Below are 16,340 nucleotides of genomic sequence, written 5' to 3'. Positions count from 1 at the left end.
CTGCCCAGCCCAGCCCAGCCCTGCCCAGCACCGAGGCGCGGACACGGACCCTTCCAGTCCCCTCCCCGGACACAGAGAGGCACGCCGCGGGCATTGTCCACTTTTAATTGTTGTCAAAGGTTGTCTGGATGCATAACACTGTCACAAGGGCACAGAGCAGCGTGGTGCCGGCCGGGCCCGGGGACACACGGACATGCGGGAGAACGTGGGCACCGGGAGCTGTGACACGGCCCCCGGCCCCCCCCGAGCCCCCCAGAGCATCCCCACGCCCGGCCGGCTCTATTTACAGTATTCACAGACGTTGTACCCAGCGAGTTAAATAACTACATCATTACACCACACGTCTGGGGCGGCTCCGGCGGGCTGCGAGGGTGGGCTGTCAGTCTGATAAGGTGCATATTTAAAATAAAAAAAAAAAAAAAAACCAACAAAACGAAATAAAAACGAGAACAAAGAGAGGAGCCAGGCATCCTCACCGGGGCCCTGCAGCCCCCGGGCGCCCGGGAGGAGCAGCGAGGGTCGTGTTTGACGACAGCTACGGGTCTGTGTGGGCCGCCGGGGTCAGGGAGCAGGCAGCGGCCCCTGGGAACATCGGCCAGGCCCTCAGAGCACCTCTGCGGGTGGGGAGAGCGGTGTGAGCCCGGGGCGCTCACAGCGCCGTCCCCCCACAGCCCTCTCGCTGCTCACCTGTCACCTGCGGGGGCTTCACCACCGCCTGCTTGAGGAAGGGCTCCTTGTCGCCGAAGGGGATGATGCTGCCGGGGCTGCCACCGTGGTGGGACAGATCCCGCAGCTCCTTGGAGCCCTCGGTGCCCGAGAAGCCGTTCTCGTGCTTGCCGGGCTGCACGCCGTTCACCAGGGCTGCCGCCTCCTTGGAGCTGCGGGAGGGGAGGGCCGGGCTCAGCCCCAGCCCCGCCGCCCCCCGGCTCCCCCCCCGGTGTCCCCGCGCTCACCTTGGCTGCAGCCCCTCGCCCACCAAGCCCTTTGTTCCCCCCGGCGTCCCTGCGCTTGGGGTCTCCGTCTCCGGGAGCTCCTCTGCCTTCGGGATTGGCCCCAGGTGCTTCTCGCGGCCTGAGGACATGGCAGAACCTGGCTCAGCCACGGCCCGGGCCAGACCGTGGCTGGGGGAAGCAGGCCCGGGGTGCCCACACACCTGGGACATCCTCCTGCTCGGCTGCTTTCCCGTTCACCACCTTCTTGTCATCCTTCTTCTGCAGGGACAGGAGAGCTGTGAGGGTCTGCAGGCAGGGGCAGGAGGGCTCTGTCGAGCCCAAGTCCCCAGTGCCCCAGGACAGAGGACAGGCTCCCACCTTGGTGTCTGCTGCGTCCGACTTGCGCGTCCTCTTCATGATCTCCTCCAGGCGCTGCAGTCACACAGGGACTCACACACGGCCCTGACCACCCAGACCCGCCCTGGCAGGATCCCTTCCAGGGAAAAACCTGCCGTGCCCCGTGCCTGGAGATGTCCCCCACCCTCACCTTCTTCCTCTCCAGCCGCTCCTGCTCCTCACGCTGGAAGTGCTTCTCCCGCTCCAGGCGCTGCCGCTCAGCCTCTTCCCGCGCCCTCGCCTCGGCCTCTTCCTTCTGTGCCACAGCAGGGCAAGAAGGGATGAGATGTGACAGGGGGGAAAGGGATGGGGCAGGGACCGGGGCAGGGACCAGGCTGGGGGGATGTGCTGCCTGGACAGCTCAGCACAGCCCCATGTTCCCTCCTGCCACCGTGGGCCTTGAGGGGCTGGGCTGGTTCTCACCCGTTCACCCCCATGGAGAGTGAAGCACAGGAGAACATCCTTGCCTTCCTCCTCCATCCCTGCCCTTGTCCCCCACCTCCTGCAGCCCCTTTCCCCAACGCTCTGTCACCCCAACCTGTCTCTGCAGCCGCTCCACCTCCTCTCGCTCAGCCCGGGCTCTCTCCTGGGCCTCTCGTTCCTCCTGCAGCCGCCGCTCCTCCTCCCGCTGCCGTGCCAGGGCCTCTCTCCGGCTCTGCTCCTCGGCCGCCCGCTGCGCCCGCTCCTCCTGCACCCGCCTGCGGGGAGGGGGCCCTTAGCACGGCAGGAGGCCGGGGCTGGGGGCCAAGGGGTCAACACCCACCTCTCCTGCTCCTCCTGCTCCCGGCGCTCCCGCTCCTCCCGCTCCCGTTGCTCCCGGGCCTGGCGTCGCTTCTCCGCCAACAGCCGGGCAGCCTCCTCCCGGTCCGTGGTGCCGGCAGGGGGTCTGGCTGGGGGGCTGGCCGGCACAGGGCCGGGGGCTGCAGGGACTGGGGGGCCTGGGGGAGGCAGGCAGCGTCAGGGCTGCTCTGGCTTCTCCCAGCCCTGCGGCTTCCCCACTGTCACTGTACCCACCTGCTGTCGGCTCTGCGGGCACCTTGGGGGGTTCGGGAAGGGCCGGGGGTGCCGGACCCCGCTCCTCCTCCTTCTTCTCCCGTGCCTTTGCCTGGCCCTCCTGCTCCCCCCGCTCCTCCCGAGCCCTGGCCCGCACCTTGGGGGAGGAATGGGCGCTTCGAGGCAGGGGTGGCTTGTGGGGAGAGCTGAGAGCTGGGCTGGGGGACGCCGGGCGGGCCTTGGGGGTGGCAGGGGACGAGGGACGGTTCTTGGGGGTGGCAGGGGATGAAGGACGGTTCTTGGGGGCGGCAGGGGATGAGGGACGGTTCTTGGGGCCGGGGCTGCAAACAGAGCAAGAGACAGTGTTAGTGGGGCTGGGGCAGCCCGCGGGTGGGGTCAGGGGCTGGGAAGCCTCAGGGTGAGGGTCCTGACCTGCTGTCAGCTGCAGGCAGGAGCCGGGGCTGTGCCGCCGGCAGTGACTGCCGCTTCCTGAGGCTGCGCTCACGGGACAGGGCGCTGCGCTCCTTGGCATTCTCCCGATCCTTCTCCTTCTTCTCCTTCTTCTTCTGCTCCGGCCAAGGACAGACAGAGATGGCGTCAGCGCTGGGTGCTGGGCTTGGCTGGAAGCCACACCGTGCCCCACAGCTGCCCTGGCACCCGGGGTCCCCGTGGGAGGTGGCACTCACGGGCGAGGGCTCGGTCCTGCGGCGCGGCGTCACATCAGGGCTGGCAGCGGCCGCCTTCCGGCGCTCCCAGCAGCGGTGTGGCAGGCGGTGGTTGTGGCAGGGGCTGAGGGGGCTGGCGGAGGCTGAGCGGGGGCACACGGGCACTGGGAGAGGAGTGACCAGGGTCAGGATGGAGCTGGCTCCAACGCCAACTGCCCACTGACTCCAGGCTCCCTCATCCTCGTTCCCTGCCTGTGCCAGGACTCGCGTATCCCTGATCCCCGGCGGCTCACCCTGCTCCTTGCCATTCCCAGCCAGCGTCACGGCGCTCCGGCTGCGCGCCAGGAAGGACAGGGTGGGCGTCATCAGCCGGTCCACGATGCTGCTCTCCCATGGGCTCAGCTGCAAGCTCCGGTCTGGGGAGGGAGAGGGGCCATTAGTGGGCCACAAACCTCCAGACTCCAGTCCTGGCCTCACAGCCGCCGCTGGGAGGGAGCAGCCATGTGTCTGCAGCAATAGCACGGCGCATGCACAGTTCCAGGAGTGCCCAGACCTTGGCCGTGCTGGGGAGGGGTCCCCACACAGCTGAGGAGGACGAAGGGCCGTGCCCATGGGTGGGCGGCTGGGTGCCTGTGGACGGCGCTGTGGCATGACGACAACGGTGCCCTTGTGTCCTGTGGACACTGCAGTCACCGTGTACCAGCGGTGCCGGGTGCCACCCTGGTGACAGCAGTCCCCCCACTCTGCCCTCTCCTTGTGCCCAGCAATGGCACCCTTCTGTGCCACTGCCTTGTGTGAGCAAGGCCCTGGCACATGCCAGCTGCCCGGGGAACACCACAGTGTGCCCTCAGCCCACGGGAGCTGTGCTAGATCACCAAGTGTGCCCCAGGAACCAGGCCAGGATTACAGCACCCACAGAACGGCGATGCCTGGCCACACAGGTGGCTCAGCTGGGCACCAAGCTGCCACTGGCTGCCCTGCAGCACATGTCACCAAACACCCTGCGGCGCATGGGAAGCACCCATGGAGACAGGGCCCCTCTGCCCCTCTCCGCTGGGCATCTGGCCAGGGGCAGCACCAGCTGCTGGGAGGGGAGAGCACAGAGCCACGGATGCCGCAGGGGGACAGGGTGGCAGGTCTGGCACGGGCCCAGGGAGACGCTGCTCCCACCCGGGCAGTGCTGACAGCCCCCAGGTGCCTGTCCCTGGGCTGAGCCCCAGCACAGGGCGGTGGGAGCTGCCTGCGTCACCACAGCCACGGCGTCAGCTGCTCTGGCTATTTATACCCGTCCGGGAAGGCGCCCATCGCCAGGCAACCCCGAAACACAACAGCAGCCCCGGCACTGGACGCATCCCTCTGTCGGACACATCCCTCTGGCGTGGCTGCAGCCCTGGGCAGCGCTCCCAGGGCCAGGATGACCTTGCAGCACCACGGCCACAGAGCTCTGTGGCGCCCAGCTCCAGGAGCCTGTGGGGGCTCTGGCATCGTGCCCAGCCCCAGGAGGGCAGGTGACAGGAGCCCCTCTGTGGCTGCACCAGCACCCACCAGAGCTGCCCTGGGGCAGGGAGCCAAGCTCCCATCCCTGTGCTGGCGCCCCATGGGGCTGCCACCATGGCAGCCATTCCTCCTCCTCCTCCTCTTCCTTCTCCTCCCAGCCCACACAGCCTCAAGGAGCCACCGGCCGGTTCCAGCCTCCTCCCCCAAACAGCAAACGGCTTCTCCTCTCTCCGCGGGCACCTGGGGATGGGGGACCCTGGCATCGGGGGTCCCCAGCACTGGGCGGGGGCCTGGCTGTGCCCCCTGCGCTGGGGCAAACGCAAAGGGCTCTTACTTCTACTGGGAGAGTTCCAGAGGGTGGCGGAGGATTTGGAGAGCCGCTTGTTGATTATAGAGTCGACGTGTTTGGGGAGGTTTACAGCGGACACCGAGCACCGGCTCGCACCTGGAGGAGGGAAAAGACACAAGGGCATTAAGGTCCCGGGGCCGGGGCCGGGCCCCCCACATGCAGCATGCACAGATGTGCCAGGGCACTGGGGCAGAAGTGGAACGACCAGGGGAGATGCTGGAGTCGGGGGACACAGCACAGAGTGGGGTAGGAGATGCTGGAATCCAGGGACACAGTACAGAGTGGGGCAGGAGATGCTGGAATCCAGGGACACAACACAGAATGCGACAGGAGATGCTGGAGTCTGGGGACACGGCACAGAGTGGGACAGGAGATGCTGGAATCCAGTGACACGGCACAGAGTGGGGCCATAGGAGATACTGGTGTCTGGGGACACAACACACAGCACTGGCATTCAGAATGGCAGTGTCTGAACCCTGCAGGGTCATGCTGGGGTCATGCAGGAATCTCGTCCTCAGAGAGCCAGGGCGGCTCCCAGGCCCTGCTACAAAAATTTTCCCAAACACAGTCCTGGGAATCGGGAGCGGGTGGCCGGGGACCTCGGCAGCACCAGGAGAGCATCCATCCTGGGGGAGCAGGGTGAGGGCAGCAGGTCCAGACAGACATGAGACAACACCACACAGGTGCTGGGTCACTGGCACTGCCAGGACCGTGCTGGTGGCTGGCAGCACTTCCACAGGTAGCTGGGATCTCCCCACCATGCCTGGCTCCTCTGGACAAACAGCCAGGGAAGCTCAGGGCCGGTGGAGGTGGGAGATTAGTGAGTGACAGCTGGCAGCAGCTCCAGCAGCACATCCTGATGGGAAGTGGCAGGGGAAGGTGTCCCCTTGCCAGACCCTGCCAGGTGCTGCACCACAGACACCCCGAGTGTGTCACAAGCCACACTGGCACACACAGCACCGAGACAGGCGTACCCAGAACGTGGAGCCTGTACACACAGCCCAGCCAGCCAGGTACAGCCGGGCACGCAACACCTGAGCACACACGGCACTGGGCACACGGTGCCAGTACACACAACCTGGCACACAACACCTGTACACAGCCTGGCAGGTACAGCCAGGAACACAACACCTGTACACAGCCTGGCAGGTACAGCCAGGAACACAACACCTGTACACAGTCTGGCCAGGTACAGCCAGGAACCTGTACACAGCCTGGCCAGGTACAGCCAGGGCCACCACACCTGCCCCATGGCATGTGAAGGCCAGACAGTTCCCAGGAACACAGCACTCTCCTCTCTGTCATCATCCATGCCAGGCAGTGCTGGCACTTGCCAGCACAGCACAGCAGTCAGGGGACAGTGGAGACCTCCGCATGTCCAAGTGCTGAATCATGCAGTGTCCCCAAGAAGCCCCCACGGAGCAGGACCAGCTTCTGCAGCCACACATACAGCCATGGTCACCTCCATACTGGACCTGGAGGTGTGCCAAGCACTGCCCCCACCCAGCTGGGGGACAAGGGACACGTGGCAGCACAGACCCCAACCAGAGGCTGCAGAGGCCTCGTGTAGTCCCACAACCCCTGGGGCCAGGGGCCCTTCACAGCTGCTGGAGACCTGGCAGTGTGGCCATGGCATGCTGAGGCAGCCAGGGCTGCCCCCAGGCAGGTCTCTGAGTGGAACAGGGACTGTGACACACAGCCTCCAGCTTACACCCAGCCCCACAGGAGCAGGGAACAGCCATGGGACCCCATCAGTCCCCAGCACAGCCCAGAGTGATGGCACCATGCCCCACTAAGGGGGGCTGAGCTGGGTTTGAGGGCTGGCAAAGATGCCCAGCTGCCCCCACCGCTGTCAGAGTCACAGGGTCCCAAGCTGCCTGTGCCCAGCCCAGCACTCACCATCCTTGTGTGCAGGGGAGCCGTGGTGCAGGGCCCCAGCCCAGGACCACCGCTGCTGCCGGATCTCTGCCCACGTCTTCTTGACCGACCGCTGGATTGCTGCCTCATAGCGCTCCTGCCCGAGGGAGAGGGACAGGCTGAGCCCAGAGGCTGAGGGAGCGGGGCTGAGCCAGCCAGAGACTGCCAGCATGAGGCCATGACAGCGATGGGGGTGCTTAGAGGGAGACAGGACAGTGATGCCTGCCCTGGCCAGGGCACACGTGCTGAGAATCTGGGCACAGTGCAGGCTCTGCACCAGGAAGGAGGGGCAGCAGAGGATGGGTACAGTGGGCAGCTCCCAAAGACTTCATGAAGCATCTCCTGAGGGGCTGCTGGAGCCACAAGAACTCAGGGATTGCATCCCACGTGCCACCCCAGCCTCCTGCCCACTGCACCCACGACACCCATCCCCATGCCCACCTTATTCTTCTCCAGCTTCTGCCTCTGACGCTCCTCCAGGACCGCCCGGCGCTTCTCCGCCCGCAGCCGCTGCTCCTCCAGCCGCTTGCGCCGCTCCTCCAGCTGCTTCTCCCGCAGCAGCCGCGCCTTCTCCTCCTTCTCCAGCCACAGCACCCGCTTGGCAGCTGTGGGGGGCAGCGGGGTCGCACCGGAGGCACAGCCCCGGGCAGCCCCGTGGTGGGAGCGCGTGCCCATGCCGGTGGCGTGGGGCCGCAGGCCGGCTGCGGCCGGGGCACGCGGCCGGGCTTGCGGGGCAGGCAGCATCACGGCTGGCCAGCGAGGGAGGGGTTTGGGCCAGGACAAAAGGAAGGCCGGGAGCCTGCCGGGAGCCCGCCGAGCCGCGCGGTGAACAATGGGGGAATGAGGGTGGAAAGAGCGCGGGGACAAGGAGGCCCCATGCTCAGCGCAGGGGCCCTGCTCGCCCGCTGCCCCGAGCCACTGCGGGGCTGCCCGCACACGGTAGGGCTGGGTACCAGGGCTGGTGGCACCTGCACAGACCTGGGGAGTATCCATAGCAGGGAGCAACAGTGTGTGCTGGGGGGGTCAGCAGTGTGCCTGGGGGTCAGCAATGTGCCTAGGGGTCAGTGGTGTGCCTGAGGGTCAGCAGTGTGCCTGGGGGTCAGCAATGTGCCTGGGGGCCAGCAGTGTGCCAAGGGGTCAGTGGTGTGCCTGGGGATCAGCAGTGTGCCTGAGGGTCAGCAGTGTGCCTGAGGGTCAGCAATGTGCCTGGGGGCCAGCAGTGTGCCTGGGGGTCAGTGGTGTGCCTGGGGGTCAGCAGTGTGCCTGGGGGTCAGTGGTGTGCTGGGGGGGTCAGCAGTGTGCCTGGAGGTCAGTGGTGTGCCTGGGGGTCAGCAGTGTGCCTAGAGGTCAGTGGTGTGCTGGGGGGGTCAGTGGTGTGCCTGGGGGTTAGCAGTGTGCCAGGGAATCAGTGGTGTGCCTAGTGGGCAGAGCTGCCAGCACTGCAGTTCGCACCCAGGCTCAGCTCACCACAGTTAATGGGATTGCCCATGACCCAGCAAAGCTCCTTAGCCCCTGCCTCCCCCTATCCACTTTCCCTCCCAGCCCATACCCAGGTACTTGGCCCGTTCCTCACGCCGCTCCTTCGCCTGCTTGTGCCTTGCCTGGGCTTTCTGGGCATCTGCAGAGGGGAAACACCGTCAGGGTAGTGCCCAGCCCCAGCAGGCATCCATTGGTGCCCACAGGTGCAGCATCACTGGAGCACCTCCTGGCACCCACCTTGCTTGGGCCGGGGGCTGGCGGCAGGAGACGGTGAGGGGCGGCTGCTCCGGGGGCTCACGTCCTTTGAGGGCCCGGCTGTGGCACCCAGGGAGCTCTTGGCATCAGGAGGGGCCCCTTGGGTGGCAGCTGGGGCCGGGGGCTGGCTCCCGTGGGGCAGCGTCTCCGCGGAGTGAGGGGCGGCAGCGTGGACGCGGACAGGCTGGCCAGTGGGGTGGGACAATGCCTCTTCTTTGGGGTGCTCCATCCCAGGTGGCTTGGGGGGTCCGGGGGGGGAGTGGTCACCCCGGGGGGAAACACTCTGTGCTGAGGGGACCACAGTCGCAGGGCTGGGGGACACGGGCTGTCCTGGCGGTGGCACGGCAGGAGGGCCGGGTCGGTCACGCTGCGGGGGGCTGTGCTCAGGGGGGTGCATCACGGCCGGGGGGCAGACGGGCTGCTGGGAGGGGGGCACAGCTACAGGGACGGGCGAGACGGTCTTCTCAGAGGGGGTGATGGCTGCAGGGACGGGTGGGACAGGTGGGACAGGGGGGACGGTCTTTTCCGAGGGGATGACAGGAGGGCCGGGTCGGTCATGCTGGGGGAAGCTGCGCTCTCCCTGCAGGGCACCCCCAGGCATAGGGGGTGGCACAGAGGGAGGGGGGATGCTGTCTCCCATCGGGGATGGTGGCTTCCCTGCAAGAGGAGCAGAGCAGAACACAAGGTCACTCACTTGGGGAAGCCTGTGGAAGACCCATCCTCCCCAAACACAGCCCTCAGGAGACACAGCCCTCAGGAGCAAGGCTGGGGAGGGAAGTGGGAGCCCAGCTCAGCCCTGCTGCTGCTGCCCCGATCCTGGGGGGCACCCGCAGCGGGTGCCAGGCGCTGGGCGCACAATGCACAGAGGGACAGCCGGGCTCCACCAGGCACTGCCACCACAAAGCTGCCCTTCATCCCCTGGCAGCTGCCGCCTGGCCCTGCCGTGGGGGGACACGGGGCCAGAGACCCCCCGGGGGCTCAGGGACCCACACACTCCCCTGCCACTCTCCCCGAGGGGACGAGGACGTCGAGCGTTTCCGCGGCACAGCGGAGGCAGGATGGGCGCGGGCCGTGGCCTGACGTCACCGTGACAGCCCGTGGCCCCCATCGCGCCACGGACCCGCAGCCATGAACTCATGGCCCAGGAATGCACACCAGGCTGCCAGACAGAGCCCCCTCCCCGCGTGGGGCCGGCCTGGGGCAGCCCGGGGGGTGTCCCCCGTTCTGGGTGACCCCTGGGCACCCCGAGGGAGCGCTGAGCACAGCCCAAGACGGTGCCAGCGCCTGGCAATGCCATGGCACGTGCCCTCTGTAGAAGTGGTGTCGGAAGTGTCCACAGTGACTCCCCCGGCCCCCATTATCAGCCCTCTGCAAACAAACCCTTCAGTACTCGCCAGGATCCCAAATCCAACCCTCATGCAGCAGCAGCAGCAGCAGCAGCAGCAGCACTGTCGCTCCTGGCCAGAATAACGCCAGACCAACCCCACGACACAGTTCCAGCCCTATGGACACCACTGCAGAGTGAGGCCCTGGCTCCAGGGGGATGTGGCAGAACCCCAGTGACCAGCAGCCACCACCAGCTGATGTCACACGGCAGCTCAGACGTGTTTGCAGAGCTCTCCACAACCCTCAGCGAGGGGCAAAGTGTGGGCTCTGCAAACACAGCCGGCGCCGCTCCTCACCCATCCCACGACTCCTCACCACAGCTCCTCACCCGCCCCACAGCTCCTCACCCACCCCATGCTGGAGTGCTCCAAGCCAGGGTCAGCCCAGGCTACCCAAACAGGCACTGCCAGCCTCCTGCACTGACAGCATGGGCACACCCCAGGTCCCCTGGTTCCCAGAGAGGGGCTGAGGGTGCTGGGCAGCCCCCCAGGCCAGGGCTGTGCCAACAGGGTTCCCCCACCCTGGACTCCGTGGGGACACAGGCAGCCCGGCCCCCCCGCAGACTTTCCGGGTATTTTCTGCTGCAGGAAGCCAGCCCATCCCCTGGCCACGTTCCTGCACATCCCATGTCCCCAGCGCTGCGCCCTGCGAGGCAGCCATCGGTCTGATGAGGGGCTGGGACTGGGGGTCCCCTGCTCTGTCCCCCCAGGGCTGCCTCAGATGGGCAACCACAGGCAGCAGGGCTGGGCAGCCCCCAGGCGCCAGATCCTGGGATGGCACCTGCAGTGTCACTACGTGTCTACCAGCTGGGAGGGGTGACCCTGGGACCACTGTGGTGGCACAGCCAAGTGCAGCCCACAGGGTGTGAAAGCATCAAGGCCAGGCTGATCCCATGAGCAGATGGAAATAGCTCAGAGAGCCCTGGACGTGTGGGAAGCACTGGCAGGGGACAGTGGGTGCCTCCTGCCACCCCACACAGCCAGGCACAGAGCCCTGGGCAGGATCTGCCCTGCCCCACTGGCCAGAGAGACAACAGCACCTGTGGCCAGGGCAGGGCTGTGGGCACGGCCAAGACCTCCGGGCCCGGCCAAGACCCCCAAGGTGGGGCAGGGCCAGCCCTGCCGCCATCTGTCCCTGTCGCTGCTCCAGCACGGCAGCTGCCCTGAAACCCAACGCTGCCTGCGCCCAGGCGGCGCGGGCGTCCCCTCTCCCCCGGCCGGGGCATTCCACACGGATTAGCTCCCGTCCCTCCAGACACGCAGGCACGGCTGCCCTGCAGCACCCAGCCCGGGCGAGCCCGCATGGCACCGGCCCCGCTGCTGCCACCGTGCCCAGCACGGGGCGAGGTGCTGCCCTCGACGCCGCGTCACCCAGCCCGTCCTGCTCCTCCCATGGGTCCCTTTGGCACCGGTGTCTGTCCCACCGAGCACCAGCGGCACCTCCAGCCCGGCAGCGCCCGGTGCAGCGTGGCTCCTTGGCCGGCACATGGCCAGGGATGCTCAGCCAGGCGCAGGCAGATCCCGGTGCCGTGAAGCGAGAGCACATCGAGGCCCGCGGGCGCCGCTCGGACCAGCGGCCCTCGTTAACTGTCCCTGCAGGGCACTGCCCAAAAGAACGGGGGGGGCACACGCCCGATGTCACCTCAGCTCCCCTCAGCTCCGTATCCTTGTGTTCCTGCTCCGCAGCACAGCCAGAGCAGCCACAGGCTGCTCCATGTGCAGCGCCTAGCGGGGCAGGGGGCATCAGCAGGGCTGATGGTGCTCTGGAGGTCACTGCTGAGCGGTGGAAAGCCACCCAAAGGTGCTGGTGTCACAGTGCCCAGCCACCCTGGCCATTGCAGCAGGGCCTGCTGTGCTAAGGACGAGACCCTGAGGCCAGCCCAAAGAGCCACTGCTGGCCCTGCAGGGCTGCTCCCCACAGCCCGTGGGGACATCCATGTGTGCAATACACCCTCAGGCCCCCCCCGGTGCAGCTGTTCCCAGCTGCCTCCCCTGCCTCGATAGCAGCCCCATGGGGATGGGTTCCTGGGTCTCTCCTTGCCAGCAGGTCGTGGTGCAGAGCAGGAAGGCAGCCGTGGCCACAGAGCAGGGATGGCTCTGTGGGTGCTGGTGTCCATACTCCCTGAGGTCACCAGAGCACTGTGGCAGGCACCGGGATGCTTCAAGCCCTGGGGGTGCTCCAAGCCCCAGTGCTGCCCCTGATCCCACCCCCAGCTCAACACTCAGATGTGCCTTGGGGCTGAGCCCTGCCCTGTCCCACCCAGCTCCTGGGATTCCCGTGTGCTGCAGCCACCCTCACACCTGGATGACAGGGACAGTGAGCAAGTGCTCCTGACACATCCCTGGAATGTCCACAGCACATTCCCAACACGTTCCCACTATGTCCTGCCTGCAGGCACAGCACTGACACGCACCCTCAGTGCTGGCTCACATGCCTGGGCAGGGAGATATGGGCAATGCCAGCAGCCCCCGCCTTAGGGGTGGCCACTGCCACTCTGGCAGCCGCCATCAGCAATGACACCCTGTCCTCAACGGGGACAGCCACTTGCAGCCTGTCCCCAGGCACACGGGCACTGTCACCCATGGCTGGCTTCTCTCCCCGCCACCTTGGAGCCAGTGAAACACAGCTGGCATCTGGCTGGGCTTCAGTCACCGTGTCCCACCACTGCCCAGAGCCCCGCTCCGGGGGACAGGCCTCTGGGGACAGGCTGGAGCAGGGCAGGAGGGGACAGGCAGCAGGGCCCCTGCCAGGGCACAGCCAGGTGCCAGGCAGGAGAAAGAGGCACATCCAGCCTCCCTTCCCAGGGCTTGTGTCCTGCCAATGCTTCACAATAAGGGTATGGGGGGCAGCCATGAGGGAACCGCACCAGCCCCTGGGCAGAGGTCATTGAGCTCCTGTGGCACTGCTGAGCCTGCAGTGGCGTGCCGAGCTGGAGAGCAGCAAGGGGAACTTGGGATCTTGTGGTGAGAGCAAGGCCGGAGCCAGGGGGTTTCCAGGGTTTAAAACACACATGAAGGAAAGAGCCGGAGCTGCTGCTGCCCCAACACCCCCACAGCAAGCTGTGGCTGTGGTCACAGTGCAACCCCAAGCAGCCCGAGGGCAGGGGCAGGAACACCTGCCCACCATCCATCTGGCACGCTGGCAGTGGCGACAGGAGGTGCCCTCGTCCTTGGGGCGACCCATGCGGCGCCACCAGTGCCCAGGGCAGCCAGCCCAGGCGCTCCCAAAAACCTGTCTGCTAGCATCATGCTGGGAAACAGAAACCTGGCTGGAAGGCAGGACATGGGGCTCTGTACCTGCCAGCATCCAGCCCCTTGGGGAGCACGTCAGTAGCCCCAAAAAACAGGTCCTGTGCCTCACAACACGGATGTGGCACCTGCCAGGGCTGGGGCCGTGCAGGATCCAGCTCTGTTCCCAGCAGGCTGCCTGTGGGGCTGCCCGACCCTGCTCAGAGCCCTCCAAGGAGCGAGAGCTGTGCTAACTATTTTGGACATGGCACCACGGGACTGTCACATCACCACTCTGCACGTCGCATCACGTTGCTCTGACGGTTTCTTCCAGCTCCCGCGCTGGGAGAACTCCCGAGCTGCTGCTCCCAAACACAGGCACTGGCGGGCAACCAGCTCGCCCTCCCTCTCCTCCATGCTAAGGGAGAAGGGCTGGAGAAGCTGGGGGAAACATGGATAAGGACAAACCTCTGCCTGCTCCCTGCAATGTCCTCATCCCTCTGTACACTTCATCCCTCTGCCCACCTGCGCAGCTCCGCAGGTCACGCCCTGCCCTGGCCGCCTTTCAGGAGTTTCTGGCCTCCAGTGCCCCTTGCTGCCCCATACATGGTGGGTCCTGGCCCCTTGAGTGAAATCCCATCCCTGCTGGAGGCTCCGACCCGCTCTGGGCAGCAAGACAGGAAGCAGCCCGGGCTGCCCAGTCCTGCAGGTCACCCACACGGGACAGGTCAGGGATGGTCCCTGAAAGAGGACACGGTGCAAAACCGCCCGTGCTCTTCAGCACCATTCTGTGCTCACAGGAGAGCAGCCGATGACCCGCAGGGTGGCCGGGAGCAGCCAGCCCTGGTCCCCGGGCCGCGACAGCATCGAGTGGGCAGGCCACGGCGGGCGGGAAGCGGCGGAGGCAGACAGCGGGACTCAGACAACATGTCTGGCGCAGGACGCGTCCTTCGGGCAGCGATGCCAGGACCCGCGGCCGGTTGGTGCAGGAGCCACCGGTTTTCAGCATCGCCGGAGCCGCAGCCATCCCTCCCTCTCAGCGGGCCCGGGCGATGGAGCTCTGGGGCCGAGGGGGAGGGGAGCCACCTCTCCTCTTCCTCCCGCGGTGGGAAGCGGCTCCGCGGAGCTCTGCTTAGTCACAGCGAGCGCTGCGCTGGAGCCCCGAGAGGCAGCGCCAACCCCGGCCCCGAGCGCGGCCCCGCCGCCGCCCTCCCCGGTTCATCCCGGGGCAGCGGGACCGGCCGGGCGGGCGGGGGGTGCTTCCCACAGGGGGCATCGCCCACCGGCCGGCGGGGACGAGCCGGGGCGGCGCCGGCGCCGCCACCCCCGGGGCTTCCCAAGGGCAGTCCCCCTGCACCCCCCTCGGCGGCGGGGCCGGGGCCACTCCGGCCCTCCCCAAGATGGAAGGGCCGTGCCCGGGCTTTGTCCCTCCCGGGAAGCCGCCCCGGCCCCGGCAGTGCATTCCCCCCCCTCGCCCCCCCCCGGCTCTTCCACCGCCTCCCCGGGCCGCCGCCCCGCTCCGCTCCGCCGCATTCCGCGGACCCGGCCGCCGCATCTCCGCCGGCACGGCGGGCCGCATCCCGCACCCCCCGGCAGACCCCGCACCCCCGGGCCGCATCCTGCAGCCCTCGGCCGCATCCCGCACCCCGACTCCCTGCGGCCCCGCGGTGCGGGAGGGGACCCGGGCACCCCCCGGAGCCGGTACCGGCGCCGCCGCCGCCGCGGATCCTTACCGAGGGGCTGGGGCTGGGGCCGGGGCTGCGGCTCCCGCCCGGCGCAGCTCCGCTCCATGGCGCGGCAGGCGCAGGGGCTGGCCCAGCCCCGCTCCCCCCGGCCCGGGGGGATGCTCCGCCTCGCCCGGCTCCAGACGCGGCCCCGCAGCCCCGAGCCGGCGCCGCTCCTCCCGCAGCCGCGGCTGGGACCCCGCGCCCGTCACCCCCGCCTCGGGCCTGTCCCCGCAGTGCTCAGCATCCCCCAGCTTTGCTCGGCCACTCGCCCGCCTCCAGCCCCTGCTCTCCCAGATTTTGGGGCTCGCACACGCATTTTACGATGCTCCGGTCACGCGCGAAGCGCTGGCCCCGCAGCAAACACGCCCCGCCCCGAGCAGCGCCGCGATGCACAGCCAGCACCACCGGGATCGGCTGCCCCAGCCTCAGGCACCCCAAAAAGACACCGATTTCCCGTTTCCAGCCCCACCTCAGCTGTTCGAGAGGCCTTGGAGCTGCTGCTCCCCCGCTCCCCGTCACACGTGAGCCTTAGTCACCGCCAGCAGCCGCCTCCGCTGGCGGGGCTTCCCCCCGCCCGCATCCCACCCCCCACCCTGCCCCGGTAACCGGCAGACAACAGAGGCCGCTCCCGCTCCCCGGGCAGGAGCAGCGGCCCCCGCTCAGCGCAGAATCCCCTTTGTGCCCTGCTTGGACGGGAATGCGGCGGCACGGCCAGGGAAGGGGACGAGTGGGCAGCACCAGCAGTGGAAGTAACACGGCTCCAGGCTCTGCAGGGGCAGCAGGAGGCAGGGGCATGTCCTTGTCCACCACGTGGCCAGCCTGCTCCAGGCATCCCGCAGAGTGCCCGGCTCTGGGCATTTTTGTGGATGAACAAAGTTAGTTTTCTGCGGGCAGCACCCATCAGAGATGCCTGTTTTGGGGATGATGTCACCGCAGGCCAGGAGATCCCCTGCCACTCATTCTCCCTCACCTACCAGGCAAACAGGTTTACCGAAATCCCAGCCCTTTCCCTTGGAAGTGCATTCCCCTGAGTCAGGGATGAGGAGCTCCTCAGCAGACGGGGCGGCCCCGCTCTGTGATGCTGCAGGGGTAGCCCTACACCCCAAATCACCCGAAAGTCATCACCCTCCTACAGCCTCAAGCCCTGCACCCTCTCACCTGGCTCAGACAGAGCAGAGGCTTCCCGAAACTCCCAGAGCCTCACCTGCCAGCTGACTCCCCACCAGGGAATGCTGCACGGTCAAGCCTCAGCTCTGGGAGCTGGGCACCCCATGAGAAGGGCAGGGAGAGCAATGTCCCAATGAACTCACAAAGCCAGGATGTGCCCTGGCACAGGAAAGGGGAACAGCCCCGCTGACACTGTTGCATGGCTGAGCCTCCAAGGGGCTGCAGCAGTCCCACAGCTCTGTATTTCCATGGCACACAAGGGATCTGGCAGAGTGGGACTGGAGCCACTCCATGACATGCTCCAAGGGTGACTATGAGTGGCTTCCAAACCTTAATTGCCTGTGGGTCCC

General features: G+C 67.3%; 1 protein-coding gene across 3 annotated transcripts; it reads right to left on the bottom strand.

The window, feature by feature from the left end:
* Positions 1–89: 89 nt before the first annotated feature.
* Positions 90–14,942, bottom strand: MAP7D1 (MAP7 domain containing 1). 3 transcript variants are annotated; one of them, XM_041417505.1, is made up of 18 exons: positions 14,830–14,942; positions 8,466–9,140; positions 8,299–8,367; positions 7,191–7,354; positions 6,732–6,846; positions 4,818–4,928; positions 3,280–3,402; positions 3,008–3,150; positions 2,754–2,887; positions 2,343–2,662; positions 2,092–2,266; positions 1,867–2,026; positions 1,480–1,584; positions 1,311–1,364; positions 1,154–1,211; positions 954–1,071; positions 688–878; positions 90–614 (listed from the first exon to the last, which is right to left on the bottom strand). In XM_041417505.1, exons 1-18 carry the CDS (start codon positions 14,885–14,887, stop codon positions 604–606), a joined length of 2,784 nt encoding a protein of 927 aa, XP_041273439.1. In that variant the 5' UTR covers positions 14,888–14,942; the 3' UTR covers positions 90–603. The 3 variants fall into 3 exon arrangements, with proteins under 3 accessions (XP_041273439.1, XP_041273440.1, XP_041273441.1); XM_041417506.1 differs by having other exon boundaries at positions 14,742–14,864; XM_041417507.1 differs by lacking the exon at positions 4,818–4,928.
* Positions 14,943–16,340: the final 1,398 nt, after the last annotated feature.

Source organism: Onychostruthus taczanowskii, unplaced genomic scaffold, assembly GCF_017590055.1.
Source record: "Onychostruthus taczanowskii isolate IOZ18803 unplaced genomic scaffold, ASM1759005v1 scaffold56, whole genome shotgun sequence".
Lineage (NCBI taxonomy): Eukaryota > Metazoa > Chordata > Aves > Passeriformes > Passeridae > Onychostruthus > Onychostruthus taczanowskii.
Note: the sequence above shows the minus strand (reverse complement) of the source record. Positions and strands in the feature narration are given on the sequence as shown.